We start from the raw sequence: 24650 nt of genomic DNA on the forward strand, positions 1-24650 counted from the left end.
TATTGTGTCCGCTCAAAAGCCTGCTCAAGTTTTGCTAAACAAGCATCCATTGAATTCGTCGACATTCGGAACCGTATTTCGTATGCTTGACAGGTTCAAATTACCGAGGTGTCGTGGATCTCTGTTCAGGCAGGTTCCTCATTGGCAGCTGCACACGGTATGTGGCTACATTCTAACATTGACCGCAAATTCCTCGAATAACTCTCGATGTCTATCCGGAGTCTGTACCTCTTCGAGCTCTGCTCGATTCTGCCCCAGCAACTAGACTATGTCTGGAGTCAGAATATATTCGGAGCCGCTGCCAGTGCACTCTTCGCTATGCTGCAAGCATCTCTCCTCTACCTCAGTGTAAGATGTAAGCTCGCTGATCATGCAGTAGTATGATGCTTGCGCTCTCAGCAAGCAGCCGTTGCCGCCATTTCTTGATTACGCCGTGAGTTCTCACTGCGGTTCCCAAATCCTACATAAGTGAGTGGCACATATTATGTGCTCAGCAAGGAAACCTGCTCAGGCTCAGACGTGAGTAGGTTGAGTAAGATACTAAGTATGCCAGTAGTCCCCATGGCTGTCCTTCTCGACATTCAACGCAGCCGATGCTGCGAATGGTGTTCTACTCAACTGCATCGTGCTCTTCGTTGCTTGGCACCGAACTCAGGGCACAATGTCTCGTTATCAAGATCCTTCCCATGATCTGTCTCATTCGAGGTGGTGCGTCCAGTACTCGTCAATGATTATTAAGCTACGAGCCAATTCTCATGAACCGTCTTACCAGGGTCATGTATTTTCTGTGGGTATCATGGTCCCGAAATCATTCAAGCGTAAGGCCCGTCTCTCCAGCGTAACGTCACTGTTCAACGCACTCACCGCTGTTCTGCCAGCGTACAACTACTCCATCGTAACTTATATCATCAGCTCCTCTCCACGTCGCTCACAGGGTGCTTCCACTCAGGCGGCGAGCGGAATGTTTGGCTTTACGATCGCGTGAGTGCTTTCCTTTCTTGAGTTTCATTGCGCTTGCGCTACCGTCGACAGTATTTGCCTCTCGGTTCTTGTTGAATCTGCGCCAAATCACTTTCGCACCCAAGCTCTCCAACCAGTCAGGAGGAGGGGGAGGGGGAGGGGTGTCTTTGAGAGATGTGCGATGTGCGATTTTCGCGCATGACGGGCAATCTCGGCGGACCACTGTTCGACCATCCCGAAGACAAGGACGAAGACGTTGAAGACCAGTTGAAGACGAAGACGTCAGAGACGATCCCAGATGTGGAGCACAATGATGAAGCGATCGAGATGAAGGTCATCGCGATCCCACCTGCGAGAGACTACTAACCAGATCGGGGGTACTGTCGAACCATGTGCATCAGACAAGGAAGTCGACAAGGAATCTGTCAGTGCACTCACTATGTACATGATTCGATCTCATCGTGCACACCTGCTAAGCCCACGGGCGATCTATATACTCAACTCATCGCCGGGCATCACGACTGGACGCCCACAGCTTCGGCACACGATCCCTAGTAGAGTATCCATGATCCGGTATAACCACTCTTATACACTTGGTACATGCTGTACAGAAGTCCATAGATACAATGGATTTACAAGCGAGCCATTAGGACAGACGCGGGCGAGCCGGGCGCCGCGAGATGGGGAGATGAGTCGAGGGACAGTTGCAGGAGATTGACTATAATGCGGTCAGGCCGGTAGAGATAGCGATGAGAGAAAGCACCGGTGTACAATGGGATTGGGGGAGATGATGCTTAAGAAGAATGGGAAATCAGTCCAGGCCCGCGACAGGAGAGTTCCATGTCCACCGCCCCTCTAGGAAGCCTCGCGCCGTGTCCTCGAGCACAATTTCGTTACGCTTGGTGACGTAGACCTATGTACAACAGCGGTCAATCATCGGATGATGGAATGGGGTGTCTGTTACGTACCGTGCGGTCAGTCACTTTCTGGCGAAGGGTCTTGATCACTTCGGGGTCGAGCGGTGACTCGATGAGCTCGGACAGATCCTCCACGGCGCGTTCGAGGTCACTACGAGACCAGATGAGTCTCGAACATAGGGTACCTTGCCAAAGGCCTACATACCGCTGATTATCCTCGAACAGCTCCTTCTCGTTACCGAACTCCAGGTAGTATGCCATGGCATAGGTCCACATCAGTGTCGTGCGACACTTGATGACCTCGTCGACGGCCTTCTTCATGAACTGGACCTCGATCCAAGACAGCTCTGACGTAATCTGCATCTCCTCCATCTTCTTCTCCGTCTTTGCGTAAAGCTCGACCGACAGCTTCTTCGATTGCTCGTGGTTGGCCCACCGGTTGTAATACTGTATGACAATGTCATGATGTATCCACACGTGGTATATACACGAGTACGTACATGGAGGTAACGTTCGAGAGAAGCCCGGCTCCGGGACTGCGCATCGCGAGCATCCTTACTGGCCTTCTCATCATACCGGTTGCAGTTGTACCAAGAGGTACCATGCTCCGACCACGGGCCTATAATACAGTCAAGCCAATGTGGTCGTGTGAGTGGAACAGCAAAGGCTTACCCATGCAGACCCAGCAGAACTCGTACTTGCATTTCTTACAGGTCATATGGCTTACGACGAGTAAGTGAGATACCATGGCGAGTGTCCAGTAGACTTACTTGCACCCTCCGTTCTTCTCTATCGTGCTCTGACACTTGCTGCATTCCTTCGTGTTGCTCTTGATCCAGTTGGCGGTCTCACTATCGTCGTGGCACTTCTGTAGCCACATCTTCGCGACGGGACAGATCACTGGTCGATGGTCGCTGTCGACGTTGCAGCCAAAGCAGAACTTGTGTGTCGCCCCGTTGCCACAGGTCACAATAGGAACTTGGGTCGCCAGGGAAGCTCTGCTGATAGAACAAGACACGGTATAGGTGCACGATGGGTACGGGCAGTACTTGAGCTCCGGCCTGTGAGAAACGTAGTGTCGTACGAGCAGCTCTTGGAAGCGCCCCCAGGTTCCCTTGTCTTCTCCCAGAACTTGCTGGACAAATGTGTCGGTGGCGACAACGTCGCAGTCTTCCGCCATGCAACTGATCCAGCTTTCCGCTTCAGTCTTGACCTTACTCTCGATGTATGCTCCCCAGCAACCCTTGCAGTACTTGTGATCACAGACCAGCGACATGAACTCCGTTTGTGTGTCGTCGAAGCAGATCGGACAGACGAATGGCTCGTCCTGCCTTGGCGGAGTGGCGCGTTCGAGCAACTTGGACTTGCTAGACTTGGTGGCTGCAGAGGCGACACGCCGCGAAGAACGGCGGGGTCCTATTAGGCTCTCTCTCGATAGCTCAGAGGATGAGTGCAAACGCCCACCGGAGGCAGCGGGTCGCTTCGGCGCCTTCTCCGGAGGCGTGATACCCGCGGCAACAGACACTGTTGTAGCATTGTCCATGTACTTCTCTATGAGCTTCTCCTTGTTCCAGTCGAAGTGTCGTAGCAGCAGGGATGCCACATCCACCTGAGATATCAATGTGTCAACGCCGACTGGGGATACAGACGATAGACACTTACAGTGACACCGAATATGCTGGTGATGTACTCTACCTCGCTCTTCATTTGCCTCTCAACATCGGCTTGAGAGAGGCTCTCGTAGTCTATCTCGTAGATCTTCCGTCTCGAAGAGCCTTCGTGAAAGTCGTTCATGGGGTCGAGCTCCATCTCAGAGGCCGAACCTGGGGCGGCTTTATCAGCATCCTAGGATGCGCGGTAACGGTGCTGTACTCACCATCGTCGTCAACGAGCATCTCATCGTCGTCCTCGTCGTAGTAGCCAGCGTCGTCGTCGGAGTACTCATCGGCGGAGGACATGATGGCGGTACCGGTGCGAGGTGTTGCAGCGTTGGAGGCGAGTGGACCAAGTATGAGTCTGAGGCTGCTCACTCGAGCAGTGCGGCATTAGACGCCCTACGCGGAGGTGCTGTCCGGACGGCGTTTGAAGATTCAGACTCCGACAAATCCGAGATCTCGCTGACAGAACCCCTGCATTTTCGATCGCGTTTATTACGTAAACATCTCCTCCACTCCAGGAGACGTGACTCGGTGTGAATGCGCCCAAAAAGTGCTGGATGCACAGACTGATCTTCTGCAGATTACCTGCACGCCCCTTCCTCCACCGCACAGCACTCAGCAGAACACCGTATATTCGCAGAATGGCTACTGAAAATACTGCGAGTGGGACGCACAAGGACCCGGTGACGGGGGAGATGATCTCCAAGACGTGTGTCTGAACTTCATATCACGCCTTCTGCGGGACTTGACCAATCTAGATGTGTACAGGGAACTGAAGCGGCGAGAAAAGCAGCGCGAGAAGGATGCTAAGAAGGCCGAAAAGGCTGCTGCTGCACCCGCGAAGCCTGCTGCAAAGGCAGCTGGCCCGAATGATGATGATTTGAACCCGAATGTGAGTGTCCAAAGTCCTTCAAGCAAGGTGGGGGACCAGATACGGACCATTCGAGGCAACGTCACTTCACGAACGTTGGAAGGGTGGAGTCCAGAAGGGGCTTACGACTGTTTCCATATCGATAGGCCCTTACCTGGATGACCTCACGGGTCTTCACTTCTTGTGATTCACAGCCCGCCTCTTTCCCCCCTCAGCCGGCAGCAGGGGCCTAGTGCACGCTTGGACGCGGACGAGCTTTTATTCGTTCCGCGTGCAGTACCTAGTCGCTGCTGTCCGGGCGAACACGGTCGGAATGCCTCGCGCTGCCAAGCTATGCAGACTTTCGCACTGTCATTGATCTTCCCTTCGAGACGCGTCCCGCTTACTTCTCGAGCGGTGGCAAGTACCATTACTTGATGTCATCTCAGCACGCGACACGCCCTTGAATTCCAATACGCGCGCGGGTGACGACCCAACAGCATCCATTGCATGCTACGCGTTGAGGTGATGACCCGCGGCCTAATCATTGTGCGATCTACGATTCGGAAGGGCTACCAGTATTTGTGCTTATTCACTTGCTACTACTGCGCACCCGATTCACATACTGATTTATAACCTTGGTAGCAATACTTTGAGCTACGATCACGTCACATCCAAAAGCTACGGGAGACCCAGTCGCCCAACCCGTACCCTCACAAGTTCGAGGTCTCAATATCGATCCCGCACTACATCGAGAAGTACGGGCCGGAGGACAAGATAAAGTCCGGCGAGAGGCTGGCAGGCGTTGTTGAATGCCTCGCGGGCCGTATCCACAATTGCCGCGCGTCAGGCCAGAGTCTCCGCTTCTATGACCTGCACGGTGAAGGTCTGAAGGTACAGATCATGGCTAGCAAGCAGTAAGACTCATTGATCACGTAAACACGTACTCGGGCTCATTCGTCAACAGAGATGCGAAGGACCCCGAGGCCTTCGCGTCGGTCCACGACAACTTCAAGCGTGGAGACATCGTCGGTGTCATCGGCACGCCCGTCCGCACGAAGAAGGGCGAGCTCTCGATCGCGCCGCAGGAGATGATCCTGCTCGCGCCGAACCTCCACCAGCTGCCGTCCGAGCACTTTGGGCTGAAGGACCAGGAGACGCGGTACCGGAAGCGTTACCTGGACCTGATCCTGTCGCAGGACACGCGACGCATCTTCCTGGCGCGGAGCAAGATCATCAACTACATCCGCCGCTTCTTCGACGCGCTTGGCTTCCTCGAGGTCGAGACGCCAATGATGAGCATGATCGCGGGCGGCGCGACGGCGAAGCCGTTCGTCACACACCACAACGACCTCGCCCTCGACCTGTACCTGCGCATCGCGCCCGAGCTCTACCTGAAGCAGCTCGTTGTCGGCGGGCTCGACCGAGTGTACGAGATCGGGCGCGTGTTCCGCAACGAGGGCATCGACCTGACGCACAACCCCGAGTTCACGATCTGCGAGTTCTACATGGCGTACGCGGACATGTACGACATCATGGATCTGACGGAGAGCCTGATCGAGGGCATGGTCAAGTCCCTCACTGGCGGCCAGACGACGCTCAAGTACCACCCCGAGGGCAAGGACAGCGACAAGGTGTACGAGCTCGAGTTCAAGCGGCCGTGGAAGCGGTACGACATGATCGAGACGTTGGAGGAGAAGCTGAGCGTCAAGTTCCCGCCTGGCGACACGCTGCACACGGACGAGACCAACAAGTTCCTACGTGAGCTGTGTGTGAAGGTGCGTTGCGCCAATGGCCCGCACAGTTGTTTTTCTGATCGTGCGATAGCACAATGTTGACTGCAGCGAACCCCGAACAAACGCGCGGCTGCTTGACAAGTTGGTCGGCGAGTTTATCGAGCCCCTCTGCATTTCCCCCGCTTTCATTGGTAGGCGTCCTTCGTTTTATGTGACTACGGTGTACTGATCCTGTCTCAGTCGGCCACCCACAGGTCATGTCACCACTGGCTAAGTGGCACCGTTCGCGGCCCGGCCTGTGCGAGCGTTTCGAGGGCTTCATGTGCGGCAAGGAGTTCTGCAACGCGTACACCGAGTTGAACGATCCGTTCGAGCAGCGCCTGCGCTTCGAGGAGCAGGTGAGCACTCAGAAGCTGGACTCTGTTGCAGATGACTGACGTTGATCTCCAGGTGAGACAAAAGGAGCAGGGTGATGACGAGGCTCAAGGCATCGATGAGACCTTCGTTGACGCGTACGTGTCTCCTGCCAGTTGATGGACTACCGCTGATCTTTCGTTAGTCTCGAGCATGGTCTGCCGCCCACTGGTGGATGGGGCATTGGTATTGACCGCTTGATCATGTTCTTGACTGACTCACAGAGTGCGTTGTTCTCTGTCTTCTCTTAGATGTGACTCACGCTGTGATTTGTCATCAGATATCAAGGAGGTGCTGCTCTTCCCTGCGATGAAGCCCATTGAGACGCAGGCCAGCACGAGTGGACCGGTCGGACCCAGTGGGCAGGTCTAGGACGGTGCGCTGATGATTGCGCTTCTTGGGGGTATGCTTGGGACGCAGAAAAGAAGATTGTAAATATCGATAACTTAGATAGAGGTATACATGCGTTGCGCACGCAAGAACTCGGTGGTCTCAGACTTCTCAAGACTTCACGCAACTCATGGTCCACGTTGCCGTGAGGTCCTGTGCGGCTCTGCCAGTAGGTGAGCAGGGGATGATCAACCAACGGACTGTCTGTTGTCGCGGCCGTCGTACGAGCCGGGGAGTGCAGCTTCCAGCAGTCGGGTCGACTGTCTTGGAGCTTGCATCCGTAGATCTGTGTAACGCGAAGAGGTCGTTAGAACGGCGTGAATATATTGTGTGTACGTATGTACGTATGGATTGTAGCAAGATTCTGATCTGCGGCATGTACTTGCGCAATTTGAACATGTAACAACATCGCGATAAGATACATGCTACGAGACCCCGGACATGGGCTATGGTGGAAGGCAGAGAAATGAATGGGGAGAGTTGATGCGCAGCTTGAAGACGAGTTGTGCGGTGGCCTGCGCCTCGAGGAGATGTGCGATATCGATGCACGCCTGGGCCTGCCCGCCTGCCAAATGAGCGTGGAAGGAGGTGGAAAGAGGGCCGAACCGCCTGGAAGGCAGGCGAACCCCCACAGGCGCCCCCGCCCCGCTCGCATTTTTGGGCGCGTAAAAGCGTGCCCTCCACCAGGGCTTGCGATCATACGCGTTACGACTCCCTTTCGCTCTCTTTCCCTACCTCCACCATGGCCGTCGTCGGCGTAGATTTCGGTACATTGCACAGCAAGGTATGCACGCTGCTCAGTTGCTATCTCAGGTCGCACACTTACTCAATTTCCTAGATTGGTGTTGCAAGACACCGCGGAATCGATATCATCGTGAATGAAGTCTCGAATCGTGCCACGCCGTACATTGACCATTTCACCACGTTCAAAACAATGTGCTGACATTCGCCCATCCCAGATCACTCGTTTCCTTTGGCCCCAAGCAGCGCTCGATCGGAGAGGCTGCAAAAACGCTAGAGACCTCCAACTTCCGCAACACCGTCGGTGGCCTTAAGCGGCTCATCGGTCGGACACTCAACGATCCTGAGGTCCACGAAGTCGAGAAGAACTTCCACAATGCTACGTTCGTAGACGTGAATGGTACTGTTGGCTTCCAGGTGAGTTGGAGCGCAATGTGAAGAGTTCTGGCAGAGGCTTCCAGGAGTTTCGCCAGTCGATCCAGCGAGGGCTGGCTGCTACTGGAAGTCTCTGCCGAAACTTGAAAGCCCAATGTCAGCCAGAGTGAGAGACTAAGCGTTCTCTATAGGTCAACTACCTGGGCGAGCAACGGCAATTCTCCATCACGCAACTCACCGCCATGTACCTGGGCAAGCTGCGCGACATTGCGGCAAGTGAGCTCAAGACCGGTGTCTCCGACATTGTCATCACCGTCCCTGGCTGGTTCACTGATATCCAGCGGCGTGCATTGCTCGACGCAGCGCAGATCGCTGGACTCAACCCCCTTCGTCTTATAAACGACACGACTGCCGTCGCTCTGGGCTACGGTATCACGAAATCCGACTTGCCCGAGCCCGAAAACCCCCGCCACGTCGTCTTCGTCGATGTCGGTCACTCTTCTACCTCTTGCTCCGTCGTCGCGTTCTCAAAGGGCCGGCTCGACGTGAAGGCGACCGCGTACGAACGTAACGCAGGTGGGCGCGACATCGACCACGCCCTCGTTCGGCACTTCGCCGAGGAGTTCAAGGAGAAGTACAAGATTGACGTACTCTCGAGCCCGAAGGCGACCTTCCGCCTCGCCGCCGGGTGCGAAAAGGTCAAGAAGGTGCTCTCCGCGAACGCAGAGGCGCCGCTCAACGTGGAATCGATCATGAACGACATCGACGCGACGTCACGCCTGACGCGCGAGGAGTACGAGAAGCTCATCGAGAGCGTGCTCGAGCGCATCCCGGGCCCCATCCAGCAGGCGCTCACGGAATCCGGCCTGCTGCTCGAGCAGATCGACACGATCGAGCTCGTCGGCGGGGGCACGCGCATCCCCGCGGTGCGGGCGAAGATCCAGTCCGTGTTCGAGGGCAAGGTGTTGTCGACGACGCTGAACCAGGACGAGGCGGCGGCACGCGGCGCGACGTTCGCGTGCGCGATGCTCTCGCCGATCTTCCGCGTGCGCGACTTCTCGATGCACGACATCTCGCCGTACCCGATCAAGTTCCACTGGGAGCACCAGCCGGAGGAGCCCAACGACGAGACGGAGCTGCTCGTCTTCCCCAAGGGCAACATCATCCCCTCGACGAAGGCGCTCACGTTCTACCGCAAGCAGCCGTTCGAGATCGAGGTCGCGTACGCGGACCCCGCGGGCCTCCCCGGCGGGATCAACCCCTGGATCGCGAAGTTCACCGCGAAGAACGTCAGCCCGAACGAGAACGGCGACCACTCGACCGTCCGCGTGCGCACGCGTCTGAACCTGCACGGCGTCATCTCCTTCGAGCAAGCGTACCTCGAGGTCGTTGAGGAGACGGACGAGCCGATGCAGGTCGACGCCGAGGGCGCAGAGCAGCAGCCGAAGAAGAAGAAGGTCTCCAAGAAGATCGACGTTCCCTTCGTCTGGGGCTCGACTTCCCTGGACCCCTCTGTCGTCGAGAAGTTCAAGGAGCAGGAGGCCGAGATGTACGCGGCTGACAAGCTTGTTATGGACACTGAGGTATGCATGCTGACATGTGTGCGGCTCGTGGGAGGATGCTGATACATTACCTACAGGACCGCAAAAACGCTCTGGAGGAGTACGTCTACGACATGCGTGGTCGTCTGGACGAGCGCTATGTCGCCTACGTCAAGGCGCAGGAGAAGGAGACGCTCCTCAAGGCTCTCCAGGATGCAGAGGACTGGCTCTACAGCGAGGAGGGTGAGGACGCGACCAAGTCCGCGTACGTCGAGCGGCTCGACGCGCTCAAGAAGCTCGGCGACCCGATCACGGGCCGGTACAAGGAAACGGAGCAGCGGTCGGCGGTGGTGAGCCAGCTTCGCGAGACGATCAACCGGTACATGTCCGAGGCGACGTCCGCGGACGAGAAGTACGCGCACATCGACGACAAGGACAGGCAAGCCGTCGTCGAGAAGTGCGCGACGATCCAGCAGTGGCTCGAGGACCAGATCGCGCGCCAGTCCGAGCGCCCCAAGGACGTCGACCCCGTCCTCACCGCCGCGGACGTCCTCAAGAGGAAGGACGAGATTATCTACTTCGCGACGCCCATCCTTACGCGGCCCAAGCCCAAGCCGCCAAAGACGGAGACCCCCTCGGGCACGGAGACTCCGAAGAGCGGCACGGAGACTCCGAATGCTCAGCAGCCTCCGCAGGAGGGCGAGGCTCCGAAGGAGTCGCAGGGGCCTTCTGAGATGGACGTCGACTAGACTTTCTTCTGCTTTCACGACACGAAATCAACGAGCTCATGATGTAGGTTGGGGGACGTGCGCAGTATCATAGCCAATAATGTGTTGATGTAGACATACTACAATATTCGCAGTCTCTAGTACTGTTGAATCCATTGCCTCTCTTGTACGACGTGCGTCCTCGCGGTCTTACGTTCGATCGACATGTGTTCAGACATGCCTTTGTCACGAGTTGTGAGTCTCCTTTGTCCACTTGCAGTCCTTTGTCCATTTCGCTTCGGACTGACACGATGTTGGTGCTATCAGACGCCCACGGTACAGATATAACGAGAACGGTGGTCATGAATGCAATCCGAGAAGGCTTCAAGTTTCTCTCCTTGAGCCTGTCTTTCGCCTTACCGTCTGTCACTCGGTCGCCCTCAGCGATTTCATTGTCCCCGAGCAGACTGTCCAGGTGTGGTGCATCGACTCAGGCCGTTGATCAGCTTCCTCGTTGAGTAATCCCCTTCGCAGACTGACTTGTACTCACAACCGCTTTCATAGCCGACCTACTGAGTTCCGCTATTCTTCTCCAGCGTCGCCTCCAGCCTAGTCTGTTGATCCCAAACAACCTTCATGTGAGTCATAAATGCTTAAATCGCTCTGTGTCTGCCAACATGCTGACCGACCCACACAATGGGCGACTTAGCCTTGAGGCTCGCCATGTTGCCTCCGCGTTTACCACTCGAGGTGTGGGATCGCGCCATCGACCATCTATGGAACGACCGCGCCGCCCTAGAAGCGTGCAGCCTGACCTGCCACGCCTGGTTCAGCTGCACGCGCGTGCACGTTTTCCGGAACGCCCAGGTGCACCTGCATTGCGAGCAGGACTGCGACACGCTTGCGAACCTCACCGCGCCGTACACCGCGCACCCGCTGCGCCTCCTCAGCATCGTGAACCTCGGCCGGACCGCGTCCTTCCACGCGGAGGCCGACGCTGCAACGCAGGCGCGCTGGCTCGACGACAAGCTGCCGCCCTTGCTCCCGGAGTTGTTTAGGGCTGAGACGCTGCACTTGTTCAATGTGATCTGGGCGACGGGCATCCCGCGCGGTCTAGAAGGGAACCCTTGGTATGATTGGCTTCGACTCTACCTTGCGATGCCGCCGAAGGCAAGAGCGAGTGTACGCACCCTTTCACCGCGCATCCGGACGCTCGTGCTGCAGACAGTGTGGTTTGAGGGACGGCGTATGTTCCAGGAGTTCCTGGACGACTTCACGGGGATGGTCAAGCTCGACCTGCAAGATATAACTATCACGGAGTCGGAAAGTACGATGAGACGTGCACGTAAGTGCGAGACCTTTGACAAGAAACTATGGTCACTGACATAACTCGACTCGTGGTAGCTTCCCTTCTTGATTTCACGAAGCTCAAGAGACTATCAGTTGTGCAGCTCCGCGTGGCCAGCATCCTGCGCAAAGAGGGCGCATTGGGGGTTCTGTCCAGCAAGTTCTCGCCTGAAGTCCGCGAACTGCGCATCATGTTCTGCGACCTCGCCCAGGGCTCGCTCGGCGACGACCTCACAGCTGTGCAAATACAGTGGCAACTCTGGGACGAGGCCATCGCGACCTTGCACCGTCTGAACCCACACGTGCTCATCCGGCTGATGCTCGAGTGCGTCGAGTTCGGCAGCGTGGGCGAGAGTAGGGAGGATCTCGCGACGAGCATGGCGAAGTACGACACCTGCCTGGAGGGCCTGACGCAAGAACTGGGGGCGTATCTCCGGCAGTCCGTCGACTCTGGCGCTCGTGTCGTGATAACTTGCACGCCGCCAAAGGAGATGCCATTCAAGGCATTCTGGCTCACCGCCGACGGCCCGCAGCCGTGTCTGGAGGGGCCCATCGAAGATGTTGCTGAGAGGGTTTACTGAATACTTTGGACGGCAGATGCTGTAACTGTGGTGTCTCGGCGGCGTTCTTGTTGGCTACAGTCTTTCTACGTGCACGCGCTGGGCGGGGTGTCGACAGCGCTAAATCTCATGTGGCTTACGCTTTTGCCGATTTCATTCAAGGCCTTCCACCGGAATAGACCGTGGACGTTCAGACTATGCAGAGGCTCACCTAGGGTCATGACCTATGTATTCATGAAGAGGAGAGAAGACTGGACCGGGTTCACATCACCAGAAGCTGACCACTAGGAGGCAAACGACTTAGTGGCCTGTAGCAACATCAGCATGTTACGCGGGGATAGGGTCTCGTAGAACAGTACGAAAAGAGAGCACTCAGCTTCTCTACACACACTCATGCAGGATGATCAGCTTGTCGTGCGTGTTGCTACGCGTCTTCCCTGTGACATACGTGCTGAGCGGGAACTTCACCTCGTCAGGGTGATCGCTCGGGCCACTGGACTTGTAGTACTACGACCCTGCCCACATTTGATTATCAGTTCGGTAAGTCGCGGTCTTTTGTAGTCCGAGCTGCGATACTGAACAACTGTCTACAATGCTTCAGTTCGAGCAGGTCGAAAGTCGAGAACAGAACGAACGAGTCGTTAGGGCACTCACTTCGATACGTCGGGTGCTGTAAGACGGGCCTTCCTTCGTACTCGTGCCAGTGGCTTGCAATCTGATCGACATCGCTGGGATTGTGTCTGGCATCTTCGGAGAGGATATGAACGTTCGCAATGCAACTGGGCCCAAGGGACTTACACCTCAGAGGCAGGCGGATTTCTGTCGGTAGACAATCACCAGCGCCCGAGATTGTCGTGGGTCAGGTGAGGCGGTTGGCCTTCAACCTGTGAGTGTTCTTACCGTGGGTGGATATAGACTAGGACCAGAAGGGGGCGACTGACCTACGACAGTTTATCGCCTATCGACCAACCATTCCAGGTTCCTTCGAGTCTATCGAATCGATGAAATGGAACGTACGACTCGCACAGGCGGCTGGATATTATCGCCGCCGGTAATTATCAGAACGGTGGCGATCATCCTGCCTCAATGCTATTGGTCTTGTCGCGATCGCTGCGGTAGCTACCCATAGTGCAGAACGAAGATCGTTCTGCCCGACAGCCGATTATTATTCGAAGAAAAGCGCTCCACCGTGAAGACACTGGAAGGCGGTAGGCCATGTGTTCCGCGACGTCACTACTCACCTGAGCTTCTGCGAATAGAGTCCTCGCCCTCTCCCACGAAGTGCGTGAAACTTCGCTGCCCAACGGCGGTGACCATCCCGCATTAAACACTGTGCAGGCTGCTTCTCATGAGATCGTATGAACTGGATCGGACGTCCTGCGTCACTGCTTTACGGCATCCCAGCTCATTTCACCAGTGCGATTCGCTCGTCGGACAAACTCAATTCAGTACAGGGAACAGCGCGAAGGTCGACTGGGACGTTCTCGGCCGGCGGATGGCTCGTCTTGCTGGCCTTCTGGCCTTCCGCCGATGCTTCAGAGACACACTTCGCCATCCGTGTCGTTCCGAGGAGCAGCAGCACGGTGATGCAGCTGACGCGTCCGTCGTGAGTGTGGAGACCGGTTTACTCTCATCGTGAAGCTTGTGAAGTCTTGGTAGCGCGCACCTGAGCATTCGACCAGCTACCGTGAGGCATCACCGTGCTAGGACCGATATGCAGCAACACCGCAGCGTGCTAGCTACCGTGACGGTGAATGTATCATGAACGGACCCTACTTCTTGATCAGTACTAGTAGTTCCTCGCAGGCAGCACCGCCGGTACCGCTATAACAGCAGAGTTCTGTCAAACACACTGCTTACGCATAGAGCCGCTCGTCAACCAAGCTCTACGATAATATCCAGAGCCGTCCCTGTGCCGGGTCACCCGCATTCCTCCAAACGAGACTAGCGTCGCCTCCGATGACATATTCCACCTCATGCGAAGCACACACCCAGTTTAGTTTCATAATGCGACGCAGCGCGCCGATGTATATTGCTGACCTACTGTAATGACAATGCCGATGATAAAACGTTACAATGTTCCTCCAGACAGACAGACAAAATTAGTACTAACTGACACACTCATCCCAAAGACGGTCTCGAGGACCAACAGTACAAACCCGCATATCTCTTCCAACCGAATTCCGACGAGGCACCGCGCCGTCTCAGCAGCAAGGTCATAAAAGGAATCGGAGTCTACACAATGTTTTACAGGAACGCTTGATGCTGATCCGTAGTCGTCGTGTTAGGTCATGCAAACGTAAACGTCGACCGTCGCGCGAAGCGTGGTCGTCAAAAGCTCGTGCAAGCTGAGGCGGTTTTGGTGCGTGCTGGAGTGGAGTCGGCAGATATAGTGCCTAGCCCAGGCTCTCGCGGCCTGAAGGGCAACGAGGGCACATGGTCTCGGTAGGGAATATCGATGAGTGGCCAGGACCTTGGCCTCGGGGTGTGTTGCAGTTGATGCGGATGCGGGATGTATTGAGAATGTTGGGGTGTGTGCGGATGAGATGATATGGGGTCATGGATGATGCGCGGTGCAAGGTGGGCAGACAGGTGCAGATGCGGATGCGGGGAGACAAGACATTGAAGTGATGAGTTGCAAAGACATACGAACACATGGATGAAGCAGCGAGAACGAGAGGTCGAGCATAGAGGGCACAGAGTCAGGGCCGGCCGTGTAGAGCGACGATGTGCGGAGTCGCTCCCAGCGCGCCGTCGAACGCAGCATCGTCCGGCCACCCGACCGACAACTGGCAACGACGGCGGACCTTCAAGATGCGACGCCGACGCCGACGCTGCCCACGCTCTCGCTCCTGCTCCTGCTTTTCTTCATCATCAACCACCGCCACCACCTACTCCTACTCTCGTCATCGTCATCCATATCCTCGTCTACCGCGCCCTCGGGGATACCCAGTCCCTCGATGGTCGCGAATGAAACGTAGCCATCCATTGCGCGGCACTGCTCGGCTGCCGTGCGCGCGTTGAACGGTGGCGTGGGCGGCGGCGTGAGCGGACTCAAGCCGTTCGCCGAGCTCGGCGGTGAGCTGAGGCCACTGAGCTGCCTTGACGGCGTCGACGGCGAATGCACAGGAGAGCGGGACTGCAGGTGCAGCATCTGCGGCCGGTGAGACGAGAAGCTGCCACGGCTATGCGCGGTAGCCGTCGGGCTCGTCTTCGACTCCGCCGATGAGAGCGAAGTGACACTCGACTGAATAACGGACGATCATCAGCACTCGTCGCTTCAACCGACATACGACAGGCCGTGTACTCACCTCGCCATTCGCGCCGAAAAACAGGTCGCTTTCCGCGCTGAGGTTCCTGCTGCTCGCCATCGAGTTTCCACTCCCACTACTACTCCCCGGGTCCGCCCGATACCGCCTCTCGGTACTCTTCTCCCTCCTCCCCTGCTCCTTCGCGCCCCTCAACACGCCCTCGAGCTTATTCCTCAACACCGCATCGTGCGGCGTAACCGCCGGCGCGCGCTCGGGCGACGTCCTCTGCGCCTGGGCCGCTCGGCCGACATGCGGTGCCGAAGGGGCCGAGCGCTGCAAGTGCGCGCGTGCGGGAGAAGGCGAGCTCGGGGTCCCATACGTGACCTGGGCGACCGAGTCCGAGTGTGCGCGGTCGCCGGCACCCGCCCGGCTACTCTGCGTGATGCTCCGGGTCCGGGTCAGGCCTGGTGGCGTAGGCGCGGCCTGGAAGTACGTGTGTACATGCCCATGCCCGGAGGATGACGAGGATGCGGAGGTGCCGGTGTGCACGGACCAGCGCTGGGCTTCGTCTTCCTCGTCATCCGCGTCCTGCTCAGCGACGGAGGCGCCGATGCTGTCGAAGTGGAGATCGCAGAGGTCGCATGAGATGCTCGCTACCGAGGACGCAGTGTTCTTGCGGCTGTGGCGCCGACTCCCATGCGCACTCACCGGAGGGCTGCCGTTGAGGAGCATGGTGCCCGTGGGCGCGAGAAACGGTGAGCCTGGTAACGACACCCCAGACAGCTTCGGGCTCGGGAGCGGGTTGACGGTGAGCATGCGGTCGTGCTCCTCGGCACGGCGGAGCGTATCTCGAAGGAGGCGTTCAGAGCGGCTTGATGGTCGTGCCATTAGGGGTGGACGTTGTGGTGGTTGCAGTTGCGCCGCTTGCGTGAGAGGGCTACCCGGTCTTGAGCGCGAGACCGGTTTTCTCGACTGGGAACGACCACGAGCGCTGGGCCCAGCCAGCGACGCAGGCGGTGGCGATAGTGACCGTGAAGAGGTCGACATGATGGGAGCGGGGGCGTGGATCTGCATGGACATGGCGAGAGTTGGGCGTGCCCGTTGAACTGCGATGCTACGCGCAATGAGGTACGTGGGTGAAGGTGGTGGCGTCGCTCTGTGGTAGAGATAGTTAGCACGCATGAACTAGGAGAGGGATACATCACGACCCTGGGGGAGGGTATATATGAAGTGAAGTGAATGAAGGCATGGGGCAAGCACGCGGCGGTCAGAGGCGAAGCGCGGGTAAGGGAAGAGAACGCTGGAGCTGTGGAAGCCTACGCCAAATTGGCCGAAGGCGCTTCGCATCGTATGTGTCAAAGCACATTGACGCGTCCGGTCCAAAAGACTGGTTACCCAAGCCACGCACAGAAGGTACTCGCGCGGTGGATAAGGTTGGTGTAATTCGCAGGAATGAGCACATAACCGCGCACGCGCGAAAATCCAGAAGCAGACACGGAGACTAACCTGTAGGAACGCGCCTGTTGCAAGCGTGGGGAGGGTGACGGCGTACACGGCTCCTCGAAGGCGGGCCCCAGTCCGGTAACGGGGATGCCAGTACTGGAAAGAGAAGAGACGGACGGCGAGTGTGAGAGCTGGACGCCGAACCTATTTCGGTCGGCTGGGGCGGAGCGAGGCGGCCGGGTAGGCGTGCGGGGGAAGGGAGGGAGGTACGGGCGGGGAGACGAGGGGGCGGCGGGGGTAATGTGAAGGACTGCGGGTACTTGTGCAGGGCCCAAACGTGTCAGTCGCCGGACACTGGGATTACGCTCGGCAGGTGCGTGGGGAGCGTGGGCGTGATGGGCCTGGACGTGAGTGTGCGTGCGCAGACTACCCGAGGTGCGGACGGCCGGGCGTGTCTGAGCCTCGTTGTGTGCGTCTGCCTGCGACGCTGCCCGTTGGTCTGACCGCGCTCCGGAAAAGGACGCAGGGCGCGAAGACGAGGGGTGACCGTGACCGTTATATGAGACAGGCGGGCACGGCTGATCTTCCCGATAGCCAGCCTTGACATGGCCGGTGCGAACCCTCCGCGAGCCTTCCTGTGCCTTTGACGAGCTGCCTTCCAGCCCCCGGGCCCTCTCCCCGCTTCTCCGTCCAGGCCGACGCATCTGACCACTCGTGCCCGAGCTCACGGACCGTGCTCTCCAAACTCGCGCGGTCTCTGTATGCTGGCGATAGCGCGGAGGGGGAGGGGAGGGCCCGGCAGACGACGGGGCGATATAGCTACTCATAGCCAAAGAGGGATAGCTCGTGGTTCGCTGGGTCCGAAGTCGATGCGTACGTGATGCACGAGGTCAACACGCGAAGTCTGCGTAGAAGACGCGCTTCGAGGGGCGCTCGCTGCCGCCGTGGGGTCTTGAGGTCGTCGCGGCCGGGGCGGTCGTGGTCGTCCGTAGGAGGTCGTGGAGGTCGTAAGAGATGTGCAGACGGTTACGCCCATCTATTTCCCGCCCGTGCGGTGCCCAAATATGCGCATACCGTTACGTACGAATATTCCTTTTCCGGCCTCCGCAACCCCAGATTTCTCCCGGTCTAGGCCGCCGGTCCCCAGGCCGTTCGGTGTGGCGTCAGTGCTGACGACGGGCCTCCAGCCAATCACCACCCGGAACGCCCAGCACGTGAATGTTCCCGCGACTTCCCGCCGGGAGAGCGCCCATCCCCGCACTGACGTCGCTTTATTAAACATCAACAGACCGTCCCGTCTCGACTCGGAATGGCCGCCCTATCGATGCTTCAGTGGTCTGACACACCCCTCTTGTATGCCCCTCTCGCTCAGAAACAATACACAAGGCCCCTGTGGGTCTGTGCGCCCCCCCGGCGTCGGCCGGACGATGTCTTGTTTTCTTCCGTACCCCAAAACCATCGCGGCGCGGGAATGATGGCTCGATCATGGCAGCGGACAACCAGCCTCGGTCCAGACCTCCGCCACCGAAACCCAAAATTGTGGGAAAAACTCGGCGGTTGCAATGATCCGCTGCCCCGGGGCGTCCGTCACTATCTCTCCGGCCTGTGACGGTCACGCCGGCTACAGAGGGCGACAGTGAGTACTTGCATTTGTTCGGTGCTGTCCACCTTGTCAGCGACTTTGTTTTTGACACCTTATGCGAGTACAACATACGTATATCTTGCCAACCGCCTCAACAACGCCTCGCGCCTGGAGTTTATTTTCAATGAGCCGCTAGCACAGTCACCTGGTGACCTGACAGGGCGCGAGTCGCCTCGTGCCACAACGAGTTCCTGGTCCTGCGTCCCGGCGAATCGTCCAATGGGCCGCGGCTCTCGTCAAGGATCAGGCAGCAGTTTCCTGGACGATCGTCATACCTACATGTACGAGGAGACCCAGCGACGAGGCGCGTATCTCTCTGTTTATCTCTGCGGCTGCAGAACGTCCTGCGGAAATGCACGCATCGATGACGACGGTTGACCGAAAAGGCGAGCGGGTGGATGATTGTGGCCGACGCTCCGGTATTGCTGTGTAGCAACGGGCGCACGTCTCCTAGGAATTCCGGATCCCTATGCAGCAACACGCGTTTGCCTGATGGTCCAAAAATCAACACTCCTAGCAACACGGGTCCGACATGCTGTATCTACGCATCCCAAACATACCGCTGACATCGCGCGGGACGCTCGCTCGTTGCAGTGATCCTTGTCAGCATGACGCAAACATCCCGACCTGGATATCAGCGGACGAAACGTCTGCAGAATCAATCCGCCTGACCAGCATACAGCAGTCCTCTACTCGGAGTATGACACCCTTGAGCCTCGGATCATATCCTTACGTGCATCTTACTCGGGTATCCCCACTCCTGAGCGTACGTCCAACGCCGTGTGTTATCACAAATGACAAATGACATTTTTCCGATGCAGACGTCTGGGGAGGCAAGCGGCTGCCTATCCCGCTTTGGACACGCCCGCGCAACACGCGTATGACCCTAGCGTACGCCGAGGAGCCTCTTATGATACGAGGCCGCTATTCATAGCTCCCGATCTGAGCCACGTACCATACGTATGACGGTGGAGGTGCACAGATTAGGTCCAGGAACTGCCTCTCATCAGGATATTCGCAATCCCTCAGCCGAGTATCTCGGTGTGCGTCACAGGGCAGTCTGTGCTCTTTCCGCGGTTCGCTGTACGAACAGAATGTCTCTCCGGTGTCCACTTCCGCTCGCAGCGCCATTGACGTTGGTCGTTCCACCCAAGATCCGGGGACTTGGAGGTTCGGTAAGCACGTACTACTGTAACATAACTTACCGGCGAAAACGCCTCGCGCACAGGTCCGTTCTGCAAGCGGGCATCGTACTGCGTCCCATGGAGTCGAGTGGGGCACCTGAACACAACGCATCCGACTCAGCGGTCCAGTGCCGATGGGAGATCGCTGCGCAGAAGTCGAAGCGCATCCGAGCCCATGTCGGTTGCAGAGAAGAGGTGCGGGAGACTCGCCATTGGTTATCTCGCGGAGACAGTAGGCCGGACCGCCTCTCCAAGGCAGGGCCTGAAGCTTGATAGGTAAGGGTGCTACAAGCAAATAGGGTTGATGACGGCGAACAGCTCATTCCCTCTACTTATCTGTGATGCAGGTTGGGCGCGGCCTCCGGCGTTGATACGCAAAATTGACTTCCCGAACCCCATAACTTAGGTGCGTCCTGTGCTAGTTCGCCCGCTGCTGTATGCACTTACAGCAAGCGATTGGCAATCAGGCAACTTCCTGACTGGGCAGGAAGCAGGCTGCAGATATCCGGGAATCCCGCGGGTTCGACGTAACTTTGAAGGCATCTGTACACCTGCCGCGTTCATTTAGGCATTTGAGCTAGGCGGGCGAATGGCAGACGTCCCTCTCTCCATGGCCGTTGATGCGGGTACTCGGGTCCAGGATGAACTCCCTGACTTCGGCGATGGGACACCTCGCTTCGTCATGGCAGAACTGGCGCAGCACTGTTCGCTTGCCTCCCGCAGGTTACCTGGCTAGTAAGTAGCTCGTTCCTCTGAAATGTGCTCATCGATGCGCTCCGCCCAATAGCCAGAACGCCTCAACGTACGTACTGTATCGTCATTCGGCACCGCAACTGAAGACGCATGTTCGCAGGCTCCGGTCTCAGGACGACCATCATCTCAACACCATTGTCCACGCACAGCGGGGCAAACACTGCGTTTATACGAAACAACCGAACGGCTACGGTGCGTCCCATCTACCCTAAGTTTCGCCGAAGTAGATTGCGTTGCTAACATCATGCACCGCGTACCACAGCTACGCGGCCTCTACTGACCTAACGATCGAGCCTGTGTCGAACACGCCCTTCCAACGGTCACAGTCACATTAGCATTCACAACGCCTTCTGTGATCCGCATGTTTGTGGATACAGCACCGCTCCCGACGAGTCCGCCACGAACGATCGCTCCGGCCTGCTTCCTGCGTATTCTGATACCCCATGGGCCAACTTCGAGAATCACATTAACCCTAGAGCGAACCCGATCGACATCCAGTAACGTCTCGGCGTTCCGGCGGCGCCTGTTTGGATCCTAGGCGCACCTAGGTGGGCGACTGCTAGGGCGAGTTCAATACGACTACATACCTAGCCTCTGCAGGCCCGGCGGCTTCGTGTAGGTAGTATTCAATGAGGCTTCTAGCGTGCTGACGCGGACTGGACAGTCAGAGGCGCCGCAACCAGGCCTGTACCCGACATCCCGCGGAACACCGTCCATGACTAGGACTCTTGCTAGAGGCGCTTTGCAGGACTATTCAGAGCAGGTAACCGCCGTGCAATCCTGAGGCCGGGGGTGCATTCGCTACTCGCGCAGGTCATCGTGTCAGTATGTCCTATCATTTATCACGTGTGTACGCACCCATGACCGGACTGGACGTCTGCGTCTGCGTCGCGCTTACGTCCAACATACATATCTCTCATCTCGTTTTGGCCACACAGCCTGGCCCGTGCGAGCCTGTCCGCGCGACCAAGACGATGCTGGGCTGTGATTCTCGTCGAGAAGCCGCAGAAGCGTGCCTTGTCTGGACAGAAAATCGAAGCCGCCCCACCCCCTCGAGTCCCACTGGCCCAGAGCCTCCGCAGAAGCACTCGAACGCGGGTGGTGTGCAGACGCGTCGCCCTGGCTCCTTCGCGTCTTCCCACACATACACTCCTGGCGCCGCGGCGCGCGGGGGAAGCGGTATTGACTTCGGGCTGGATGTATCGCTCGGTCTGTGGGCGCCCACGGAGGCTGTCAAGTGACGGCAGTCTGTGTTACACAGCTCCGCAGTGCGTCGTTCTCCCCTGCGATCGGCCCAGAATCGCTGATATCTGTATGCAGCGGCTTGGGGATTATCTTGGGCTTGCGGGTCAGCTGGGTGGCACAGACGTCCTGGAGCGACAGGAGTGGGCTGCTGTCAATCTAGGCCCAGGGATTCGTGAGATCTATCCCTCGTCGCGCGGTATGCACCGAGGGATTTCTGCGGTTCCGACCCCTAAGAATGCTTTCCGTATATCTTGAGTGTGGCCTGACCACCCCTTCGCAACCGCCTGCCGTCTGATGACTCCTTTCGCGCTACGGGGGTACCCCAAAACCCGAACACTCGGTTGCTCAGCTGGTGCTAGCGTTGTGCGCCGCCGCCCACTCGGTCTGCGTGTGTTCAATCAGGTAAGTACGCTCCCACATCGCCACGGTCGATGGGAAGCGTTGAAGGTGACGTGCGGTTCCGCCGGCAGTGTGGACACGGCAGAGAGAAACAATACTAAATCATCGTGAGTTGCGTGCGAAGTCTCCTCGAGCACACCCTCGCCATCCTCGTAATGACGACCTGCTTATTGGCCAAATTATCTTGCTGTCGCAGTCTCGAGACTCAGCTCTACCCACTGCTGAGACATCATTCGTGTGCGCTGAGCGACGTCGCGTAGCCCACGCACTAGATTGTCTTGACCATGCCCTCGCACGCTGGGTTCGTCCATGCATAATGATTACCGACTCATTGGTTGGAACCAGGGGGCTTGCTCTATCTTCTCCAACCATCGCGTATTGGCGATAAGTCCCCAAGCAGCGTGGACTAACTCCCGGGCAGCGGCGCCCACAGCGCGAGTTTTCGGGTGCGATGCTTCTACGCCCTCGTCGCTCACGTAAAGGGGCCATTGGTCTTGAAAACACGATCGCTTTCTGTACCTGACGCCTTGCTTCTCGGTCGTATGGAAGGCAATTCATTTCGGTGAGATCCTATTCATGCGATGTGTTGACCGTCCGCAGGACTGCTATCGCTTGACAACAGCGTAGAATCCCGGTCAACCGTCCGACGCTAATACGACAACGAAGGGCGAAACTTTGATTCGAGGGGCCTGTCTGCGCGACTAGTAGTCTGCAGGAGAACCTGCTCGTACTACAAGGTGAGCATCGCCGTTCTTCCCGATCATGTCCGATCATTACTCACCCGCTCGCCCCGGGTCCATGCCTATGCACTCATTTACGTGACACTGCGTCCGCGTCTGTCGATACCGGTCCGTGTGTGTATGCAGGACCAAGGTGTCGGTCACTGTTCCGGTAGGCCCGATCGACAGCGAACTACCAACTTACGGCATGGCAGCGTACAACGGACCGTATGCCTCTGAGAGCTATGGGGCGCTTGATAAGTAGAGGCAGCAATGTCGGATTCTCGGGACAGGCAGTGCTGCTTACCGCCCATCTTGCAAGGCCCTCACAAGTTCCGCGTCCAACGTGGGGTAGGCGATTGGTCGTGTTGCTTCGAGGCGCGAAGTCGAACCGCTGGGTGGTTGTTAGATACCCGAGGGCAGCTCTTCGACGGGTCTATCAAGGGCCCCTGCAGGTACGCATTGGCAATTGCTTGTTTTCTTGCCCTAAGCGATATCCGTAGTAGCCCCAAGAAGCTGAATCCAAGTCGGATGCTTTGACAGAGTTTGAGTAACTGCGTGGTCCGGCTGCAGAGGAGGGCGCGATTCGGACCTGTGCGTACTTATTACTCAAGTTGTACGCGGGAACATCAAAAACACACAGGAGAGTTGTAGGGCACATACTCGTACTACGCGACGTTTGTGGTGTGCTGATATGCCCCTTCCGGTTGGTCCGTGTTCCTGCTGATGCTCCGAAGACTAGATTTGCGTCGTCAAATAGCTATAGATCGTATTGCGTATGGACGTAACTTACCCTGTGCTTCGATGGTACGGCGCTCGATGGATAGGAACTGGTTATACGAGTCGTTTCCCTGCACATTCTGAAGCTCCCCGACAAGCAATTGAGCATGCTGGTTCAACTTCAAGAGATGACCTTTCTCGTCAAAGGATGATCATGAGCGGGACGGGGCGCGAGCAATCGGCGCAACTTGGGTCCCATCTGAGGCGCCGAACTCCGGCTAGGCCCTTTCTCCACCCCGCAATGTTCAAACGAGGCTGCGGGGCGCAGAAATGACGTTGGAGCACGCCAGCCTGGGGACGTGTATAGGCCATGCGCAGCTAGGTGCGGGCAGCCAACAACGGTCCGCTGCTCTCAGGACACCCTCACTATGGCCGCCGACTTCGATGCCCACACAAGATACAGAGTACGCGCTTCACCTGCATGCAGATATCCGATCGGCGCAGTGCTAATTGCGGACCGTGACACTGACGGTGCGAACAGCTGGGCGACGAGGTGCATTTCGTCATGGGCCCGAATACGAAGGAGTCGGTGGGCAGGGTCGTCGCCATACATATGACGACCGATCTGCGGGTCCGTGCATCGTCCTACATATCGAGGTGTGACGCATGCTGATCAGGATGGTCGTCGTACGGGGTGCTTTAGATATCGTATGCGCTTGCGCCGCCGGACCGGAAGCCCAGCGATCCGCGCTCAGACCTTACGAGAGTACCTGAGCAGAACATCAGGGGCCTCACGGACAACATGCCATGGCTTACACGGGTGCGGCGACGCTACCACATACAATGATCAAGAGCACGTACCCATTCCGTATACCGTACCATACGACGATCCTCACGGACATCATGATCGCACGATTGGACACACCCACCTTGTACTGGTATGACGCTGCAAACACATGCATGTATGGATAGGATAGGATATGACGCACTTGTACCAACGACATCGCTACTTACTTGTATGATCAGATACATACCACAGTTCTGCATTAGCACTGCGACTCTGGTGCGAGAGCCAGGTAAGGGCTGAACGTTGAACGC

The 24650-nt window shown here is 57.4% G+C and overlaps 5 protein-coding genes across 5 annotated transcripts; 3 read left to right on the plus strand and 2 right to left on the minus strand.

The window, feature by feature from the left end:
- Nucleotides 1-1512: 1512 nt before the first annotated feature.
- On the minus strand, nucleotides 1513-3907 carry C8Q71DRAFT_747360 (uncharacterized protein). Its single transcript, XM_047923109.1, has 8 exons — nucleotides 3754-3907; nucleotides 3540-3700; nucleotides 2648-3486; nucleotides 2550-2599; nucleotides 2378-2496; nucleotides 2083-2324; nucleotides 1929-2028; nucleotides 1513-1873 (listed from the first exon to the last, which is right to left on the minus strand). The coding sequence occupies exons 1-8, from the start codon at nucleotides 3833-3835 to the stop codon at nucleotides 1772-1774; spliced, it is 1695 nt and encodes a 564-aa protein (XP_047780805.1). The 5' UTR covers nucleotides 3836-3907; the 3' UTR covers nucleotides 1513-1771.
- Nucleotides 3908-3998: 91 nt separating this feature from the next.
- Nucleotides 3999-7015, plus strand: C8Q71DRAFT_747364 (lysyl-tRNA synthetase). Its single transcript, XM_047923110.1, has 9 exons — nucleotides 3999-4244; nucleotides 4304-4427; nucleotides 5031-5302; nucleotides 5353-6163; nucleotides 6213-6312; nucleotides 6362-6519; nucleotides 6572-6633; nucleotides 6681-6760; nucleotides 6816-7015. Exons 1-9 carry the CDS (start codon nucleotides 4093-4095, stop codon nucleotides 6905-6907), a joined length of 1851 nt encoding a protein of 616 aa, XP_047780806.1. The 5' UTR covers nucleotides 3999-4092; the 3' UTR covers nucleotides 6908-7015.
- Nucleotides 7016-7540: 525 nt separating this feature from the next.
- Nucleotides 7541-10479, plus strand: C8Q71DRAFT_747370 (HSP70-domain-containing protein). Its single transcript, XM_047923111.1, has 5 exons — nucleotides 7541-7709; nucleotides 7764-7828; nucleotides 7885-8083; nucleotides 8233-9624; nucleotides 9681-10479. Exons 1-5 carry the CDS (start codon nucleotides 7668-7670, stop codon nucleotides 10329-10331), a joined length of 2349 nt encoding a protein of 782 aa, XP_047780807.1. The 5' UTR covers nucleotides 7541-7667; the 3' UTR covers nucleotides 10332-10479.
- Nucleotides 10480-11012: 533 nt separating this feature from the next.
- On the plus strand, nucleotides 11013-12217 carry C8Q71DRAFT_855702 (uncharacterized protein; the record flags this gene model as incomplete). The annotated part of the gene is made up of 2 exons (XM_047927213.1): nucleotides 11013-11634; nucleotides 11694-12217. 2 exons carry the CDS (start codon nucleotides 11013-11015, stop codon nucleotides 12215-12217), a joined length of 1146 nt encoding a protein of 381 aa, XP_047780808.1.
- Nucleotides 12218-14776: 2559 nt separating this feature from the next.
- On the minus strand, nucleotides 14777-17835 carry C8Q71DRAFT_492051 (uncharacterized protein). The gene is made up of 3 exons (XM_047918906.1): nucleotides 16954-17835; nucleotides 15508-16603; nucleotides 14777-15443 (listed from the first exon to the last, which is right to left on the minus strand). The coding sequence occupies exons 1-3, from the start codon at nucleotides 17715-17717 to the stop codon at nucleotides 15006-15008; spliced, it is 2298 nt and encodes a 765-aa protein (XP_047780809.1). The 5' UTR covers nucleotides 17718-17835; the 3' UTR covers nucleotides 14777-15005.
- Nucleotides 17836-24650: the final 6815 nt, after the last annotated feature.

The sequence above is a fragment of the Rhodofomes roseus genome, assembly GCF_022264815.1.
Source record: "Rhodofomes roseus strain CIRM-BRFM 1785 chromosome Unknown C8Q71scaffold_6, whole genome shotgun sequence".
NCBI lineage: Eukaryota > Fungi > Basidiomycota > Agaricomycetes > Polyporales > Fomitopsidaceae > Rhodofomes > Rhodofomes roseus.